The sequence below is a fragment of the Chenopodium album genome, chromosome 14 (genome assembly GCF_948465745.1).
Source record: "Chenopodium album chromosome 14, dcCheAlbu1.1, whole genome shotgun sequence".
NCBI lineage: Eukaryota > Viridiplantae > Streptophyta > Magnoliopsida > Caryophyllales > Amaranthaceae > Chenopodium > Chenopodium album.
This window is the reverse complement of record NC_137847.1, coordinates 5104402-5125288: the sequence shown is the minus strand read 5'-3', so window position 1 is coordinate 5125288 and position 20887 is coordinate 5104402. Positions and strand designations below refer to the sequence as shown.

The following is a 20887-nucleotide window of genomic DNA, read 5'->3' as shown; positions in this document are numbered from 1 at the left end:
ATGCCCCTCGTAGGAGGCAATGTGGTCCTTTAGATCCGAAGTACCTTCGTAAGTGATATGTGCCGGGATTTTCACCGTCGGCACATGCTCTTCCAAAATCCAGTTTTGGAAGGGAGAACCGGTAGGGACAATGACGGCGTTGCCCCTTCGTTCGGCCGTTGGGACCTCGCTCCTCCCTCTTAGAGAGGTTGAAGTGGCTTTCGTCCTCGATTGAGACAATTCGGGCTGAGGCTCAATCCCCTTAGGATAGGAAAGACGGCTATGCACGCTAAACTCCCTTGAGCCTAAGCGTTCGTGAACACTTCGGCGGACAGGCTCATCCCGCACATAGGTGGAGTTGCTGCTTTTGTAGCTGCGGGAGTTCGGCTGGGTAGACTCCTCGAAGAACTGAGGGTTCTTTTTCCTCTCTCTCTCTCAGTCCTCCAAGTATCTTCTTCCCATTTGCTCCCCAACTCTCGGAAAGATGGAGGCTTTCCTTACTCCCCTTGACCAGTTCTCCTTCGCACGTTTCTCGGCGGAAGGGGTGAACGGTCACGGGTCGGCGAGAGATTTTCGGCTTGGGCCTTCATGACCTCCATGAGGACAGCGACTGCTCTCGCTACCTCCTCCGTGGAAGGCCCCGATTGAGGGGTCATCCTTGGCTGAGAACGAGAATGAACGTTTCAAGGTGGGCTCTTAGCTTCGGACCGACTCGGGTGGTATGACATGGTCGGCGGTCTAGAATTATTTGACGAAGATGATGATCTCTCCGAATGTGCCCTCTCCGAGCTGACCTTCTCCGAGGAGTGTCTGCTCGTCGGGGACGACCAGTGAGGTGGCGACGGGGATTGCTGAAAGAGGTCCTTTCCCCGGGGCCATTGGGCTCCTTCTCGAGGAGGAAGGAGCGCCATTTTTGGAGCTTTTTCCGTTTTTACGGCTCTTAGCCATGTTACCAAGAAAGAAAGTGTAGAACGATTGAGATTGGCTTGCTTTTTGAAAGTCTTCTCCACGGACGGCGCCAAATTGTTTTGGGTGAAAACAATGGGACATTCAGACGGGTCCTTTCTGGTAGGTTGAAGACTGAACTCGGTCCAAGTGGAGATTGGGCCGAGGGTTTCCTGCACAGCAAACATACGTAAACTAGCCTCGAGGGTGGTGCCGAGGAAGGCCCCTCCGATGCCTAAGTCAGTGCGGTGTTAAGAGAGAGAAAACTATGCAAGAGTATTAATTGCTTGAGGCTTGAAGTGAATGAACGTAGAGAGAGAAGATTGATTGATTTTATACCTTGACATAATAGGAAAAATGGGTCACGAGCCAAGTGGGCTTCTCACATTGACTGGGCTTACTAACTTGACTTGGCATGGATGGAGAGTTGAACCTTGACCTTGGGCTTATAATTGAATCATTTATGGACTGGCCCAATTGGAGTGAATTGGACCCAAACACCATCAAAAAACCAATTCAAGTATGCGCTTAAATGCTACTTCGTATTTGTCAAAACTTTGTGTTCGTGATTTCAATGTGTTCATTATCATAATCCTATAGGGTATGTGTCCGAGAAAGCTCATTTAAATATTTGGGGATGCATAGGGGATATATTTGCTAAAGGGTTGAGGTTATGTTTTCTTCATCTTATGTTTTTTAGCATGAGATATTAGTTAGTTAAATAATGTTTAAAGGTTAATTCGTGGTAATATATTACTATGAAGCAAACAGTTTTTATTACTTCCTCCGTTTTTTTTTATTGCACCATGAGGGGTTTTACGCTTACCAATACATTACTTTGGCTATTAATATCTTTAATTATACTTTTGTAAAAATTATAAAAAATTGATATTTGAAAAATAGATTTCGAGACGAATCTAACTAGATCCCACATGATTATATTTTTCTTAATGAATAAATCACAAAAGATAGTCAAAGAAGATTAGATGAATAGTGTAAAAGTCCTTATGGTGCAATAAAAGAAAAACGAAGGAAGTATAATTTTTAAGTGGAAATTTAGGATATAAAATCAATACCCTGAAACTTAGGAACAGCATGTTGGCACCAAATAAGTTCTACGCCGTTCGTCTCATCAGTTGCATGCAATGCTGATACTGGTGGGTGGTGAGAAACCTACATATAAAATAAATAAATACGAAGTATAAATTTAATTATTTTATTGTTTTGAAATGGAGATTCAAATTTTATATAATTTCATGTCTTTTGAATCCATTTGTTATTGAAGTTTCAAAAATTGTACATTTGACTTAGTATTGGCGGATTCAGAAAAAATATTGTGGGGTTAAAATAAAATTGATCCATTGTAGTACTTTTGCTTTATATTATCTCATTAAACAACTTCCAACACTTTAATATTTATATATAACAAAAAGGTTTAAATAGATGTGATGCATACTTGTTCAAGTAGGACGTTGAGTGTGCCTCTAGACGCATGATGAGTCTCACCAAGAATGGGGTTGTAAGGGGCAACCCCGAACATCAACGGACGAATGGTTGAGATGCTCCACGCAATGACGGAGATCATCCGATCAACCGCGGTCTCTCCGTTGGCACATTTGCTTAGCATGTCCTTGTTCACACAATACACTGATTCTCCATAGCATTGTAGGTGTGATTTTGGTAAGTTAAACAATGGAGGTAGCTGCAAAACACACACACACATTATACTATAATTATATTGTTTTAGTTTTAAATTTTGGTTTCGTGGCACTGAATTTTAATTCAATGAAAACATGTTCTGTACTTTGAACATTTATATCTCTAATTAAAATGAAACTAAAAGAAATTATGAACTTTTTCCTATTACAATAACAACGCTAATTATTCAAGTCATATAAAAATAAAATAAAAAATTAATAAAATTTTTTATGTTATATGTACATGTTACGGACGTACCTGAAAACGAGTAAGATCAGCTCCAGGTCTAACATTGTTGAGTAGACTAAAAACCATTTGAAGAACATTGGGAGGCTTGTAATCATTCTTGGAAATTCCATCTAGGGAGAGTGGATATGTCAAAGTGACCTCCCTGTTGTTCTCATTCTTCACTTCTTGGACCTTTACATACAATAATTCAACATGTAGTTATAACCTTGATGCCAAACTTTATGTCTACATAATAAGTTTGATCTTTGACTAACATGCACATAACATACGAAGTATTAACATATACTCCCTTCGTCCCTTAATTATATGTCTATTTCTCTCTATTATGTGATAATGTGAGTAATAAATGAAAGAAATAGGCATATAATTAACGGACGAAGGGAGTACAATTAAGTTTAATAATTGCACTTTCATACTTTACATTAAAAAGAAAGGTTACTCCGTACTAATAAGCACTTGCAGGAAAGTAAAGAATAATATGGAAATTATGATGAAAAGTTAGTCTAATTAAAACAATTAAGGCTCTGATCGTAATTAATTTGTATGGAGACATCCAAGATCCAACCATCTTTACACTTAGTGTAAGCATCATATGAAACTTCATTCAACACACATAGTAATTGTGTTTGGTATATATATAGTCGTATAGAGCCACAAAGTTGTGATGTAGACAAGAGTAACTTTTACTTCAAAAGGATACGTTAAGTACCACCATTTCGTATTTTACTAATTTTTGACATCTTCAACTGCGCATTGGCTAATGGAAATTAATAAAGAAGTGGGCTCTTTTTGGTAGACCTGGCAATTTTGACCCAGACCCGATGACCCGACCCATGACCCAAAATCGATCCAAAAATAGTGACTCGAAATTGACCCGAAACCCGAATCAACCCGACCCGACACGAAGTGGAATTGACCCGACCTTAACCCGAAACCCGAAATGACCCGACCCGAGATGACCCGACCCGAAGTTGACCCGAGACCCGAAGTTGACCCGATATCCAAAGTGACCCGACCTTTAACTTAAATTAATTGACCCAAATAGACTCGAAATCCAAAGTGACCCGAACAAAAATTATTTTATACCTTACATGACCAGAATCTATTTAAGCTAAAGACTTGACCTGAGCAAACCAAAATAGAAAAAAACCGCAATCAAACTGACTTAATTTTCTTTATTAATTTGTAATGTATAACAGTGTAAGTAATTTATATATTTTGAGCATTACTTTTCTCGATTTCTTCGGCCTTTTATCTCTATAAGTTATTAAAAAAATCGTAAAAATATTGAAATTTAACGACTATTCTACAGAGTTTGTCCATAAGATTAAAAAAATTAACTAAAGCTCGAAATAAATTAAAAGTCACAAGTCTAGAAAAAAAAAATAGTACAATAATAATGCGTACATAACATAATGTTCAATACCAAATGAAATTACAAAATAATCTAAAGTCAAACAATTACTGTATTCCATGAAAAAAATAGACTTAATAAATATAGTGAGTTTCTCGTCAAAAAAATATATATAAATGTATACTACCTTCGTTTCATATTATTTTCAACGATTAGACATTTTTCCTCTTTACTTTATGCCAAATCGTTGCAAATAATATGAAACGAAGGTAGTATATAGAGTTGAATTTAACCCAATGCATCGACCCGAATATCACCCGACCCAAAATTGACCCGAAAATTGGACCCGATGATTGACCCGACCCGAACTGACTCGACCCGAAAATTGACCCGGCCCAAACCGACCCCGACCCAAACTTGACCCGACTCAAACTCGACCCGAAATGTTGACCCGAAACCCGACCCGATTATCAGTTGACCCGTAATCAACCCGAAACCCGAAATGACCCGACCCGAACTTAACCCGAATTTGACCCGACCTGAAATGACCCAACTCATACCCGACCCAAATGACCCATTTGTCACGTCTACTTTTTGGCTAGAAATTGAGCATCATCAATAGAGTGAGTTGGGAACACTCGGTGGGGTGATTCATTGCGGACATTTGCAGTTGCAACTAAATAATGACACGTTTATGTTCATGAGTGATTTAAAGCAGTTGTAGAATGCAATACATGAACACTTAACAAAGTTGTGTGAACACAATAAAAGATTACCCAAAAAAAATTTAAAGTGTGACATTATTATACTCAAACGAACTAAAAAGGGAATGTAATTTGCGTTATTTAGAAATAATCAAATAAAGGTATATAATTATTTATTTGCATATGGAAAATTTATCACATTCATCTAATTAGTTATCATCAATAATATACTCTGTAATATGATTTTACTAGATAAACCCCGTATGATGTACTGTTTGTTTGAATTGTTTAAAATAATTTTATATATATATATATATATATATATATATATATATATATATATATATATATAATATATATATATATATATATATATATATATATATATATATATATATATATTTATGTGCTAAAATTTGTTATATATTTAAATAAAATTCCTGATATCAAAAGATAATATTTTATATTTAATTAATTTAAACTGAGAAATCTCATTTGTCAATTTTGCTTACGTGTCATTTAAATTATTCAATTCTAAAAGGAATTAATAATATCGTATTTAATTGGCTACCACTAAAATTTATTATCCTACATGACGCGCTGAAAAAATTAAATCCTACGTGGCTCTCTAAAAACTCGGGAAAAAACTCCCCTATATATATATATATATATATATATATATATATATATATATATATATATATATATATATATATATATATATATATATATATATATATATTACATTAGATTTTTCGTGGACCAAACTTTGCTTTTTAATTAAATTTATTTAAAACTATTATACTCCGTATTTTATTTCAGTTATGATTTGAATTTAATATTCATTGTTTTTCCTTTGGACATATATATACCTTGACGCAATTTCAACCTAAGCCAATCATAAATCATCAATAATACAGGACTATCACAAAAAAATAATACAGGACTATCACTAATAACTTAATGAGTTTATAAGATTATCATTCTAACAATCCCAAAATAGTTATGCCGATGCCCCTAAAAAAATTTAGTACAAACCAATTAATTTTTTTGTTTTTAAAAATTTAGATTATAGTCGAAGAAAATCCGCCTAATTTTGAAGTCTATATTTTTTCAAACAAATTAAATAAAATCTCAATAAAACAAATGATATGTAAGAAGTATTTCGCTATTACATCACCTACTTTCAAATTTTAATGTACCATGAATTTCATGATAGTGGGCGGTTGAATGATAAGTATTTCTATAATAGCTTCTAATATAATAATTTATTCATATTACTCCCTTCATCCCTAAATTACATTCCTACTTCTATCATTTATTCCTCACATAATAATAGAGAAAAGTATGAATGTAATTTAGAGACGGAACGAGTATTATAAGTTTCTATTATTCCTGTAAAAAATAAATAAATAAATAAATAAAAAGTTTCTATTATTAAGACATTACAAATTAAAAAATGAGTTCCAAAAGTACAAACCGCGTTCCCCGTAAGAGTAGAATGGAGGGTTACAACTAGTATTTGATCTAAATTATTCCTTCAATTTAATCAAATTGACATGATTGGTTGAAGATTTCTTAACAAAGTTTCTTTTGACCTTCCTCAAAAATTCAGTTAGCAAATCATATTCTCGAACTCTTAAACAATAACTTTATTTTACGTATCAAGAACACTGTCCTATTCTATTTTATTCTATTATATTCGATTTATAAAAAAAGAAAAAAAATTAGACAAACAATAATGTGAATGAACATCCTTTCAAATGAATACAATGACTTTAAGGCGATAAAAATAACTTTGACTCCGACCTATGCATCAATGCAAGAATCGCACGATCGAATTGAACAATAACCAAGATCATTACCATAAAAATCAACGGAAACATAACATTAAAACTTGTAGACTTATATCATATGATATTATACATACAAATATATGCGCAAATAATAATTAAAGCAAAAAGTTAGAGACAAGACGTACCATGAGGAAAGATGAACGAGGAAAAACTGGAGAAATCAAGAGTTTTGAGGCGTTAATTAATTAAGGAGGGTGGATTATTAATATTAATAAGCAAGATTAATATTTTAATGTAATTTTGTTGGCTTTTTTTGGTAGTGAAAATTATTGGAGGTGGAGTTGTTGCACGAATTGTTGTGTATATGTAATAGAGAGAGAAAGAGAGAGGAGATTAGGAGTAATAAGTATGATTATTTCATGTGGATCTTAATCATCTTTTTTATATAATTGTGTGATTGTGTCTAAGCCGATCTTCAAGGGAATAAGTATTTTTTAAAATAAATAAATGTGTTCACATCACACTTTTTAAAAAAGTTACAAGTATAAAGTTTCTCTAGAAATTATGTGTAAAGATTTTTATGGGTATTGCGATATAATTTGATCAATAATAATTCCTTGCTCGTTTGTATCCGTGCTATCTACGTGTTCTCTATATCATACGAAACACATATGGATAGTTCAATTGATTCTATTCCTATTTTTTATTGATTGTATGTGATTATTATTACCTCCGTTACATATTAGTTGCAACTTTGGAATATTTTATCTCTTATAAATAATACTCAAAGTTGCAACTAACACAAAGTCTTATATGTGGCTGGCCACACCGTGTGACCAGCCACTATAGGGGTTACTTTGCTAGTGTAATGGGGGTTACTTGGTCAGTTTTAAAGGAGTTACTTCATTAGTGTTACAAGGGTTACTTGGTCAGTGTTATTGGGGTTACTTGGTCGGTATTATAGGGGTTACTAAATCAATATTATAGGGTTTACTTTAAATGGTCATACGGTGTGGCCGGCCGCACACAAGACGGGCTGTGCAACTAATATGTAATGGAGGTTGTACCATATTTTACTTTTTTGGGTAGATTTTGTTGGATCCTCTTGGGTAATTTAAATAATTTTAATAATGACATTAAATGTGTTTCAAAAGAAATGAAATTAAATGAGTTAGGAATATTTGTAAATTGTATCCATTTAAAGTTAGAATTTTTCAAATTGCAACCATTTAAAAAAAATTATAAATTGCAGCCCAAAAATTCTTATAAATTGTAAATTGCACCCCGATTCAATTATTCGGTTAAGGTTTTAGGGGTCATTTTAATTCTTAAGGACCCGAATTGAGCTCGGAATCAACAAAAAAATAACGTAAGTGCCTCGTTTTTACAGCAAAAATAGTTGCCTACAAATCGATACATTTTTGTTACGCAAAACGAGACACCTATGCTAATTCGGAGCTCAATTAGGAATCTTAAGGAATAAAATGGCCCCTAAAACCTTAACCGAATATTTTTCGACACGTAAACCAATGAAAAATTGATATGGGATGCAATTTACAATTTATAAGAATTTTTACGCTGTAATTTGCAATTTTTTTTAAATGACTATAATTTGCAAAATTCAAACTTTAAATGGCTGTAATTGGCAAATTTTTCAACGAGTTAAGGTAATAAGTAGGGACTAAACTTTTTTATTTTTCACCTTTTGAGACCTGGACTTTTTTCTTTCACTTTTTGAGACTTAGGAAAAAAAATTAAGTGGGATAAATTAGTATAGTTAAGCGGTGGGGCCACCAATTGTTTTAGGTTTTAATTGATTTGCAAAAGAGAATTTTTATAAGTTTTCCACAAAAAAATTATTTCGTGTTAACCCAAAAAATAAAATACAGTATATAAAATAAGGCAACATTCCAAATTTCCAACTCCTACTCTTCATCATCAACCTCCCTCTATTTGTTCTCCTTTCAAAAAAAAAAAAATTAAATAAATAAATGAAGCTCTAAAGGTGATTTTGGTGCAGATTATTAGTATATTGTTTGTATATTTCTACTAGGGTTTAAGGCTTATTTTTTAACATAAAAAACTATGTGTATTCATGAATTGTGATGCTAAAATTAACGTTTAGCGTTGTTACTGTGTTTAATTTTGTTTGTTCTTGTTTTTAGAATTTAGAAATTTTTTGTGTTGAATTAGAGTAGATTGAGAATTATTTTTTTTACCAAGTATATTAATTTCAAATCTTTGAGCAATTCCCATAGAGTCAACTTCCTTTAATTTGATAGAAAAAATTTTGGATTTTTGGATTGTGGTATGTTATTTTAGTTTTAAGAAGAAAATTGGAAAATAGAAGACTATTTTTTTTTAATTTTATGTTTTTTTTTCAAAGTTTGATGTTAACAATCTTATTTTGGTTTGGAATCACCAAACTTTTTTAAGTCTAATTAATGCTTAGGTTGGTTAGTAATCTTTTTCAGATGAGTTAAATTGCCTAATAATAATTAACCATAGATCCCAAAAGGTGAAAGAAAAAAGTCCAAGTCTCAAAAAGTAAAAAGTAAAAAAGTTTTATCCATAATTATTACCTTAACTCGAAATTAAATGTTTAATTATTATGGTAAGAAAAGGGAAGAGCTAAGAGAAATCCCTCAAATGAGTCTCAAAAATTTCATCACTATACCTTAGATAAGAGGTGGGAGCAATATCACTACTCCACTACCTCAACCTAAATTTTACTCCGTAATTCTTTATTTTAGATCTTATAACAGGCTTAAGATTTTTGCATTATACCTCAAACAATTTAGATCACTGCAACCCCTCAAAATAAATAAATAAATAAATAAATAAAAGATCGATGCATAACTCTCGAATCAAGGATATATATACACAATGTTACATGATCTCGTAGATGCTCTATAGCACAACATTTATAAATACTACTCGTAGTATATTTGATTATTTTTCTAAGTTTTGATGTCAAAATAGTTGCTACTCCCTCTATTACTATTTTTTTTATCTTATGTGATTGTTCACGGTCTTCAAAACGCGTCTTAAAACGTATATAACTCAAATTCTATATGCATAAAAATTATAAAAAGTATAGAATAAGATGAATTTAATAAGACTCCACTTGAGTATATTACCTTTTATAAATTAGTGAGAATTTACAGTCAAAATTTTTAAAATTTAACCTAATTATTTACAATGGGGCAAGAAATAGGGATAGAGAGAGTAAAACAGATGATGCAAAATTGCAAATATTTAAAAAGTTAATTAATTCATTAATATTACGGAGTATGTTTTAATTTGACTAGTGGGCCTTAAGTACAAGCAAGAACCCAAGTAAGAGTATTAGAGGCTATTAGAGTGAGTTCATCATCTTCCACTATGCTTTAATTGCCAAAAACTAAATAATAATCAAGCAAATGGCCTAGGAAAAAACATTGTAATTCCTTCACCGGTTTATCCTTCTAACTTTTATGCCATGTTCTCTTCACCTTGAAAATAAGTTAAGATCAATAAAGTAATAGTTTTAATCAATGAAAATCAGTAATTTTAATTAACGAATTTAATAACTACTCAGTTAAAATAAGTTTTAATCAGTTAAAATAATTATCTACTTCTAATGTCGGAATTTGTGCATGCTCCCCATACTATTCACTGCACCTTCATACTGTAAAAAGAATATTCAGGTGTTTGTAGGTGACACTAGATCATGGCCAATTCTTTAATCTTAACAAGTACTTGCATTGTAGCGTGCTATTGTGATTGCTTACTTTGATGTTGTCTAGGCAAAGATGTCCAGATAGTCAACCAACCACCACAGTTTATGCACTTTTCTTGAGAAAAATTTAATCTCTTGGCTCTCCAAGAAGCAACCTATTGGTGTCGAGATCCCCTGCAGAAGCAGAATATCGATCGAACAATTTTTTGTGTGTGAATTAATAATAAAGTAGGAATTTTGCGACAAAATAATCTCATTACAGAGTATATTTAATCTCAAAATAATCACATATTACATGACATTAATTTAAAGGGTTGTTAAAATCACACGAAGTGCTAAATTACAATTAGATGAAGAATTTTATATGTTAGAAATATGAACTAAGTGGTGAGAAAACACAAGTTATATTTATTCACTTTCTTGCCTATCAGCAGGAAGCAATCATGGGTGGAATCCTTACTTGTGAGCTTTCAAAGTCCCTACTTTTCTCATTTACTTATTATATAAAGAGCATAGCATAATGTGAATGAAATCAAAGAGAAAGTGATCATATAGAAGTATAGAACAATTCGCATCTGTGTCACGAATTTATTCTAGACCAATTCGACACCTTTTCCGTTCTTTTTAGTTGTTCCACTTTGATTTTTTTTTCTATTCATGTCACGACTTAGACCAATGTTGGTTATGTACACTATACATAAAGATAAACAAGGGAACTTGTTAGATTCATCTCAGTACAATTACTAAAATGCAAAGTAAACAGACCAAAGAAAAGCTAATGAATGAAACAACTGTAAAACTGTTTAAAGGGGATAGTGAAATTAACATGCATGTATACATACAATTAAAGCCCTGTTTATTATGGAAGCTTTAAATTATGTTTTAAATACTCAAAATATTCATAATATTACAACTGATCATGTAACTTACAATAATTTTTTTTTTTTTTAACCTCTTGCCTTCTCTTTCCCCCCATTTCCACTGCTTCACTAGCTTCTTTACACCGAAAACGACCAGAAGAAGAGGTCAAGCTGAATCTATACTATGATTAACCTAAAGACTAATACAACATCATATTACAACAAAAATTAGCCACCAAAAAGAAGTAAAAAAAAAACTTCACCTAGGAAGAAAACGAGTGAGTTTCCCACCTATAAAACCTCTTCGATATTCATATATAGCACTCTCAAAACACCATGTCTTCTCGCTTATTACCAAGTCATAAAGAATACCGTAAGTTATAAGTTATAATGACAAGCATCCCTAACCTATCGCTTGAAACCCATAGCTACTACTGGAATACTAACCTTGTGCCCTCGGCTTCCTTTTAAGACAACTTGGCCAAAGGTGTAGGATCCAGTCACTGAACGTACAGTCAAAGACACTGAAAATTTCCGAGATGCCCCCGGAAGTAAAGTCATGGCAGGAGGGTTTACCTCAATGGCAATCGATGGTCCCATCCTAGCTGAGATTTTGTATGTTTCTTCCTCAGCAACGTTAGTCACAGTTCTTGTTACAGTTTGGGTCCTGACAAGGTGTGAGATTGCTATTGACGGTGTGTTGAGATTTGATGGATGGCCCATGGTAAAATTACAAGGTGATTTTGTGAAGTTCCTTATTTCATGAGGGTTGATTCCTGGTGTGGTACATAAGAACCCCAAGTAATCTGAATAACCTGCGAATTGACATGAATATTGACAAGTGATCAATAAAGCAAAGAGTATTAATATCAAGAAATTAGTATGCAAAGTATTAAGCAGAATGAGAAAGCCACTGTGGGGCAAGAGAAACCGAAACCACAAACCAAATGTACAACTTTCAAATTAATAGATTTAAAGGTGAATGTGTGAATCCTGTATCCAAGAGTTTCTAACTTCACATCAGACATGTTAATAGCTTATTAAGCATTTTTTGCGCTAAGAAGTTTTAAGTCATTTCATTTGCTAAACATAACAAACGCATGAAGAATGCATCTTAATCCATCCCTTAACAACCCACTGATTTATTTTGAACTTCTCAATTAAGCACGTTTAACCTTTCCATGGAAAACTTGGTAATCACCATGGCACAAGTTTGATAACTAGATAAGTTGATCTTCACCAGCTTACTTGGAAATCACTGATCTCCTCAGCATATGATTTCTTTTACAATCCTAATCAATGTGCTAACCATTTCAATTGTTATCTTTTTTTGTATTCATTTACCTTTCTATGTTCTTTAGAGTTTTTGATTAACAAGTTTCCACAATTTCACCTTGCTTGGTACCTCCTCAACTTCACAAGTTAAGGTATTTTTGTGTCATGTATCAAAATATGTTTGTTTTTTATGATATAAAAACCATACCTATTATCAATTAAGTAACAGAGAAATTACTAAAAAGAACACAAAATATGCATACAATTACCCCACACACACCCAAAAAAAAAAAACAAAAAAACTTTATGTTAGGTTTAGAGAGATTCTTATTTTCATCGAGAAAATTTGCAATAATTGGAAACCAGAGAGCAAGAGAGAGAGAGAGAAGTCTCCTGGATCTCTCAGAACACCACGCCAGATGCAGAGATAGTAAATTATAATTGCCCTTCTCATCAAACACAATGTATCAACTACTTTCAAAATCTAGCTTGACTTGTCTATAAGGAAGACTAATTTAATTATTTAATAAAAAACATGTTCGAGGTTATGCGTTAAACAAAAGGTTGAAATTCTTGAGAACAAGGAGAGGCTTTAATTATATTGACATAAACAAGGGGTATGCTGTTAAGAACTTTGATGCTTACTCTAATTTTTGGTTTTTATTATTTTGCCCAGCAATATTTTGTTTCAAATGTGCTGATTGTAAATTGCAATGAACAAGAATTCACATGAACACTGACAAAAAGCATGCTTTAGAAAGATAACATAAGCACAAACCTGCATCAAAAATTAGTCCTGGATCTAGAGCTGCTTGGGGATCTACATGCCCACTTCCATAATCGAATGGTGTTGCAGGTACCAAGGTCATCTCCTCAGACGATCCAGTGTACTGCTGAGCTTGAAGTGGTACCCCAGCTCTATTGATTGTTGTTGTTGTAGTCATCAAAGCTGACTTAATAGCTGCCGGGCTCCAGGTAGGGTGCTTTTGCTTTATGAGAGCAGCAATCCCAGCAATATGTGGAGCAGCCATACTTGTTCCAGAAATCATTGCAAATGCTTCCCCTGTTAGGAGAGTAAAATTAGCCTGTAAACAATTCTCTACCAACCAATATTCCTTAATTTAACAAGTTTTTGCCTCATAATGACACATGCAGCAACAAAAGAGGTCTTTGTGTTAAGGAATTTTTAGGTATCAAGATCAATATTTAATGCACCTTCATTGCTTACTTGTATAGTTGTATGTGCATATTTGTAGTGGTTTTGTGCCTTACATTCGGGGAGGGGGAGGTTGAGCAACAGTAGCATTATACTTAGTATATTAAGTTGGTCTATACTTCAGTTCAGAATCAAGAAATTCAGAACCTTGGATGCTTCCAACTTCCATCAGGTGAGAAAATTAACCCTTAACTGAACTTGTCATAAAATTGACAATCATACCTGCATAGTTGGGTTCGTCAGTACCGCTTGGAGACCAAGCTCCCCATATGAGAGCTCCAGGAGCCAAAATGTCAGGCTTCAAAAGATCTGCATCTCGGAAGCTGTAGTCTTTTATGTTGGGACCCCTTGCAGAAAATAATGCCACCTGTGGGGCCGATTTGTGAAGAGTAGCCTTTAACCCATTTCCAATATGACCTTTTGCTTCAAAGCTCTTAACTCGTCCAGTCCAATCCCGTAGAGTAGAGACATTATAATAATCTATGAGATCCTGAACAACAGAGGTTCAGAAATTAGAATGCATTGCATTAACATCTTGTAGACTTTGGAAGTCAAAATTCACCACAGCTTGCAGAAACTAAAGACTATTGTAATTTGTAATGCATAATTGTACAAGTATTAGATGATAATGTCATTAGGGAATAATTGCCACATCTAGCACAAGAATTCAACTAGAAAGTGTCAACAAGTTTTCTAGTAAAAAAAAAAAAAAAAAAAAAAAAAATCTTGCCTTTATATTGTTATTAAAAAAACAAAAGAAAACAATTTATACCCAGATAGTTTACTAGGAATTTTTTTTAAAATATCCACTATCCAATAGCCAAATGAAATTAGCATAATTATCTAAATCGACTAAATGCCATTTCTACTCAAGACTCGTTCACATAATGGATGGAATAAAATCTCAGGAAGGTTACCAGAGACTTGCTGACGTCAGTCACAACAATGCCAGGTATACTGCTAGGGACAGGATCAAACTTTGTCCCAGGAATAACGCTTTCCACAGCAAGTACAAAACCAGCAGCCCCAAGGCTCTTGGCTATCTCAGAAACTCTCTTGATTGATGCACTACCAACAACAAAATTGAAAGAATAGCCACAAAGCAGAATCTTTCCCTCCACCAATTTTCTGTTCAGAACTTCAGGCCTCTGACAATCTGAAGGACTGAATCTTGTAACAGATGTATCTAGCAATGCATCATTTGCCGAAACAAGGGTGTAAGATTTGTTGAAATGAGTGGCAGCTGCAAGGGGAGAAAAATACTTGCATCAGATTGACATGAGTACAGACTTCAGATCAAGGAGAAGGGGGGAAAAAAAATGGTATATAGAGAACTTATACATCTTAATAAAATCCATTTTGCATCATCAGATGCATCTATATCTTACTCTCTCCATTTTATACTCACAAATAAATTTTGTCTAGGTGTCCGTGTCAAGGCCTTTGTTGCACATAATATGAAACGGAGGTAGTATACAAAAGGAAGGGTAGGCATAAAACTTACGTGAAAGTCCTATTCCAGCCAGAACTTTTCCATTTCCCAAGAAAAAGTGATTTTTATATCTTCGATCATCAATTGCAGCTGCAACAGATGTTATCCATGGACTGTAAGACAAAACAGTCTTCGGAAAAGGACCCCCATTTCCAGCTGCCTGAGCAACAAAGATGCCTGCCTTAACAGCTGAAAGAAGTGCGGCATCAAAAGGATTTAGAAAAGTTGTTTTTGTTGCTGCTGGCGGACTATTTGGCCCAACTGAAAGATTTATGATATCAACACCATCTTGAACAGCCTGTGAAATATCAATTGTGAGTTCAAGAATTATAATTAAAAACAAAATCTATTAGATTGCTTTAAGTAATGAGTTTAAAGACATCTTGAAGCAGCCAACAGAATCAATTCAACCTCCAGACTTTTCTTTTTCTTTTTTTTTTTTTTTTTTGTGAAAAGAACAGATCACAAGTAACTAGTATTTGCTCCTATTCTTCCTCTATCAACAACACATAAAAGGAACACCCCCTAAACATGTAAAAAAATCTATACTTCCTCTATTATTTTATAATTGCAAAATGTAAGGGACAAAATATTTTAGGAACCCATGTGATGAGAAGAGGGATTGAGATAAATAACTAGAGGGACTGGAGGACATTTGTGATGAGGATGAGATAGTGAGAAATCATGAGCAAATAAGGAAACATGGCAATAGTTATGAAACTTTTAAAAGGGACATGTTGCATTTTTTAAAGAATGGATGAAGTACTATGTATTAAGGTTCCATTCTCCTTGTTATTTAAAAAAAAAAAAAAGGCGAACTTGGCTTATTTTTGCTTTACCCAGACTCATTGCTTTACTTATTTTTGTTGAAACTTATAATTCGACGAGTAAAGGAGAACAGAGTCTTGGTGTCCTGGACAGTACATTTATACTATCTAATTTCAACAAACACACAAGCACATGCCCCTCATTTGATACTGCAGAAGTCTCATCGAACTTCATCCAAAACCCAGGGAGGAATTATAACCACTCAAACTGAAAGACTCTGGCATACCCACAATATTGACCATGTACGTGCAAAACCAATTCTATATCAGCAAAATGTTCAAAAATAATGTTATTTACATGGTCGATTGCAGCCATCACATCTGCAACAAATCCTCCAAAAAGTGGGTAAAGCGCCTTATAAACAGCAATTCTGCAGCAATATAGAAAATGTTATGTTCCTCAATTCCTGTAGAATGTAACAGCCAGCCATAAGCAGAAAGCTCTGTGATTCTTACCTGGCACGAGGAGCCATGCCACTTGCTTTTCCAAATTCATATCTATGCATTCTGACAGGAACACCATTGTTTCCAGCAGCAATAGAAGCTGTGTGGCTGCATGAATATAGAGTTCACAGACATAAATTCCATCAAAACCAATTTCCAAATTGAATTTAATGGACAATAGAAGGGCGATTAAACAAAAAATGCAATCTCCTTAAATCTGCAGAATTAATATATAAGAAAATATGTAAACAAATCTGATATACAGCAACTTTCAATAAAATTAAATGTTTTGATGACTAACATCTTGTTTGATTTAAAGGTGCATAAAAAATAAATGAAGGAATGAGGGAGGATTGTTTGATTTGAATGGTAGGAATAGAAACAATTCCTTAGTTTGGTTTACTAATGATTAACTGATGAAGGTCTTTACAGAAAATGGAGAGAAGATTAAGATTTTCACATTCTTTTCAAGCCTCAACCAAAATCTGCTGTTTTGGAAGGAAAGAAAAGTAAAAATTTTATACAGATAAATTTCTTGCCACCTCCTTCCCTTTAATACCAATTCATGTATAAACAATATAACTAAACTCTGCAAAGGTATACATTTCATGTGTTTTCCTTATCTTCATTTCCCATCCGATTACTTTGAATCAAAATAAGCTAGCAATAAGGAGCCCAACTAAGTATATGGTTCTGACCTTCCATGTCCATCACCATCAAGAGGAGAAGCATGATCAACAGAAGGATTGAATGCTCCAGCTGCTATTGCAGCTTTTGCGAAATGCTGAGCACCAATAATCTTGCCATTACAGAAACTCTTCTTTGTAGCAGGATCAACTTCACATTTCCCTGTATACTTAGGAACAGGTCCATATCGTTCTGAATCATGTGCTGCAAAGCTTGGATGTGAAGGAAATATTCCTGAGTCCACAAATCCGATTACAATGTCTTCTCCTGCCTTGTCGTGGCCACCTCCAGTTGGCCATACCTCAGTTGGGAGTCCCAGAAACTCTGGTGTATGTGTTGTAAGCCTCTTCACCTTCCAATCTCTTTCTACTGATTTCACACCAGGGGCCCTTCTAAGGGTTTCTACCTACTAAAAGTTGTGGTTGCATAAGTAAGAAGAAACGAACATGAACTAGCATCAAAATACTTCATATTAAACAAAACATAAAGTTTCACCTGCTCAGGTGATGTATGAACTGCAAAACCATTAATAAGGTGCCGATAGCTGTATAATTTGGTGTAAGTACCACCTTTGAACAGCAACCCAAGAAGCATATCATGTCTTTTTTCTAAGTGGCGAGCATATGATATGACAGCCTCACTGAAATAAACCCAAGAAACAAAAAATGCAAGTAAACCTTCAATGCTGTGACCTATATAGTGTATAAAATTATTATACTAAGAATATAATGGCATAATCAACGTTCATGATTGACAGCAAGAAAGTCATTTAACATTACTGAGAACATTTTTTCATAAGTATCAATTGAATCAATCAATCAAAGCCTTAATCCCATAAGTGAATAAGTGTCAATTGACTGAGCAAAGATATGTATTCATCACTTCATTATCTCCATGACCTGAGTCTTTTAGCCAACCAAAAGCACTTGGTATGCTGCCAGAAACTCAACATGATTGCCTATGTTGACCTAACACGTCCCTCCAGCATGTCAGTAAAAACCTGTTGCTATTAAGTTTAACCCCCCCCCCCCCCCCCCAAAAGGGTATCACACATGTACTGCACCTGATTACAATCAACCTAAACCTTAAGATTATAATGTGTACTCCCTCTCTTAAATTAGCCTCAGTAGTCAATATCTAAGCTTGTAATAGAACTATAGAAGATAGATGGTGAGTGACTGAAGCTCAAGCCTAGATGCTTGGAGAGAGATATTCGTCCAAGGTTCATGTTTCTTCTTTTGGTTTTGTTTAGCTTTAATTCTTCACTAAAAGAATCCATCTTTAATCGGTTTCCTAAATCTCACTCAAATTCCCCAAAAAAAACTCATTTTTGAGGTGACCCGTTAATTATGAGAAATCCTTCAACATTGGATCGTTGGGCCTCAATGAGGAACATGTCCTTTACTGTACTCTAATATACTTATTACTTCAAAATACCAAAGCAGTATAATTGGTCTAATTACAATACTAATATAATCACCACCAATCCATCATGTGTATTGACTAAAAGCTTCATTTTTTATTTTTTTTTGAAAGAAGACTAAAAGCTTCATTTAATCTGAAGTGTACTACATGACATTTTAGGAAATTTGGCACATTTCAGCCAATAATACAAGAGAATTTTTCTCTAACAAACAGGCAAATACAATCATACAATGGACAAACACCTTAGCTTTATGCCTTCACCATAGGTCAAGATAACATAACAGACATTTTCATAAACCTTAAACCTACAGGCTACATCATAGCAATTGACAAATTCACCAGAATCAAATGAGCAAATTTACCTAGTAACATCAATCTTCTCATCAGTCTCAGAAGCAGTGGCTTCGAAACCGTTCACGCCTCCTCGGTAACTCACTACAGGATCTTCCTCAAGTGTCACTATGTAAATCTCTGCCTTCAGGAAAGCAAAATGGGCAACCAACACTACCACTAAAAATCCAATTGAAATGCCCTTCATTTTCACAGTAGCCATCAACGTTGATCAGCAGCACATCCCCTTTATCTATTCAAGAAATCACTCAAATCTTAGTACACTACACTGAAAGAGTATTAAAGTAACACTCAACTTGGAACTTATACCTTACATAAACATAAACATATTTTATGGCAAGATAAAAATATTCATTTATCAACTAAAAAATTAGTAAGATATAATTACATCAATCATACACTTACACAGATTCTGACAATCAGATTTTACACAAGATCTAGATAATTAGGTCTACAAAATTGACACTCAAAGAATTAAACAAATTAAAATTAAAGCAAAAGTGGGTATTACAAAAAGGGAAAGTTGTCTGCTTTCTTTTGTTTGTAAGTTTATAAAATGCAGCCCAATGTAACACACACATTCAAGAAAGGGATCCAAAACACCCAACTTCACATCCACATTTACATTCACATTCAGGTTGAGGATTTAATCCCATCCACATCATTGTCCTTTATGACTCTCCAAAAATTATACATTCACAATCAATAGTACTCCACTAAAACCACAAGCAAACCCCACAAAAATGTAGATAAAATAAGTACAGGAAATAGAAAAAGATAAGATCTTTTTACTCACATTAATCCAAAGCAAGGAATCAGACCCAGAAATTGCAAAAAAATGGAATATTTAGATAAAATCTAAATGTACCCAGTTGTTATTTATGTTGGTAGATAAAAACCCAGAAATTTTGGTGATACTATTGGTTGAAAGAAGGCAGAATGATTCAGTGGAGGTGAGTGGAAGTAAGAGTGAGTGAGAGTGAAGTAAGAGAGAGAGAAAGATGGTAGTTAGGGTTTTTAATTATAGACTTTAAAGATAGGAGTAATTAAAAAAAAAACGCGCCAGACAGAAAAATCGAACATGGAGGGGTCTCCTTTTTGTGTTTATTTTTTTTGTTGAGACTATTATGGTCACAGTTTGCAAGTGACAGCGGAGTGTAGAATGGAAATCTAATATATAAATTGTAGAGTTGTTTTTCCAACACTTAACCACATCACTCCAAAACCTCAATCCAACAATTTGGTGTAATCTTTTTTTTTTTTTTTTTTTTTTTTGGTTGTCAATAACTTCTACTTCTCTAAATTTAAGATTAAATAAATAAATCACTTTCACTATTCCTATTACTATTTTACCATACAATATACAGAGCCTTTTCAGTGCGGCAGGCCACATGGTGCGGCAAGGGTTACTTGTATTCTAGGTTACTTGTTTTTGGAGTTACTTGTATGTGTTACTTGTAGAATGTTACTTGTATTATGGGGTTACTTGTATATGTTACTTGTATTATGGGGTTATTTGTATAGATTACTTGAATGGGTTGAGTAACACCTACAAGTAACCCCAGACCAAAACCTCGTACCAAACCAATAACACCCTACAAGTAACTCCTGACCAAAATCGGTAACACCCATACAAGTAACTCTAGAATACAAGTAACACCTACAAGTAACCCCTAACAAAAACCGGTAACACCCATACAAGTAACCCTAGAATACAAGTAACAACTACAAGTAACCTCTGACAAAACCAGTAACACCTATACAAGTAACACCAGAATACAAGTAACACCTACAGTAACACCATACAAGTAACCCTTGCCGCACCATGTGGCCAGCCGCATACAAAAATTTGTATACAATATAT

General features: G+C 34.0%; 2 protein-coding genes across 4 annotated transcripts; both read right to left on the bottom strand.

The window, feature by feature from the left end:
- Positions 1-1980: 1980 nt before the first annotated feature.
- On the bottom strand, positions 1981-7078 carry LOC145577653 (oxysterol-binding protein-related protein 4C-like). Its single transcript, XM_081635132.1, has 4 exons — positions 6911-7078; positions 2881-3042; positions 2381-2626; positions 1981-2097 (listed from the first exon to the last, which is right to left on the bottom strand). Exons 1-4 carry the CDS (start codon positions 6911-6913, stop codon positions 1981-1983), a joined length of 528 nt encoding a protein of 175 aa, XP_081491258.1. The 5' UTR covers positions 6914-7078.
- A 4205-nt stretch (positions 7079-11283) lies between these two features.
- Positions 11284-20126, bottom strand: LOC145579921 (subtilisin-like protease SBT2.5). 3 transcript variants are annotated; one of them, XM_081637225.1, is made up of 11 exons: positions 19820-20126; positions 19035-19255; positions 17743-17887; positions 17259-17653; positions 16573-16668; positions 16415-16487; positions 15302-15587; positions 14715-15040; positions 14020-14287; positions 13360-13644; positions 11284-12121 (listed from the first exon to the last, which is right to left on the bottom strand). In XM_081637225.1, the coding sequence occupies exons 2-11, from the start codon at positions 19223-19225 to the stop codon at positions 11715-11717; spliced, it is 2472 nt and encodes an 823-aa protein (XP_081493351.1). In that variant the 5' UTR covers positions 19226-19255; positions 19820-20126; the 3' UTR covers positions 11284-11714. The 3 variants fall into 3 exon arrangements, with proteins under 3 accessions (XP_081493351.1, XP_081493353.1, XP_081493352.1); XM_081637227.1 differs by lacking the exon at positions 19820-20126 and adding an exon at positions 19535-19683; XM_081637226.1 differs by lacking the exon at positions 19820-20126 and adding an exon at positions 19429-19576.
- Between the last annotated feature and the right edge of the window lie 761 nt (positions 20127-20887).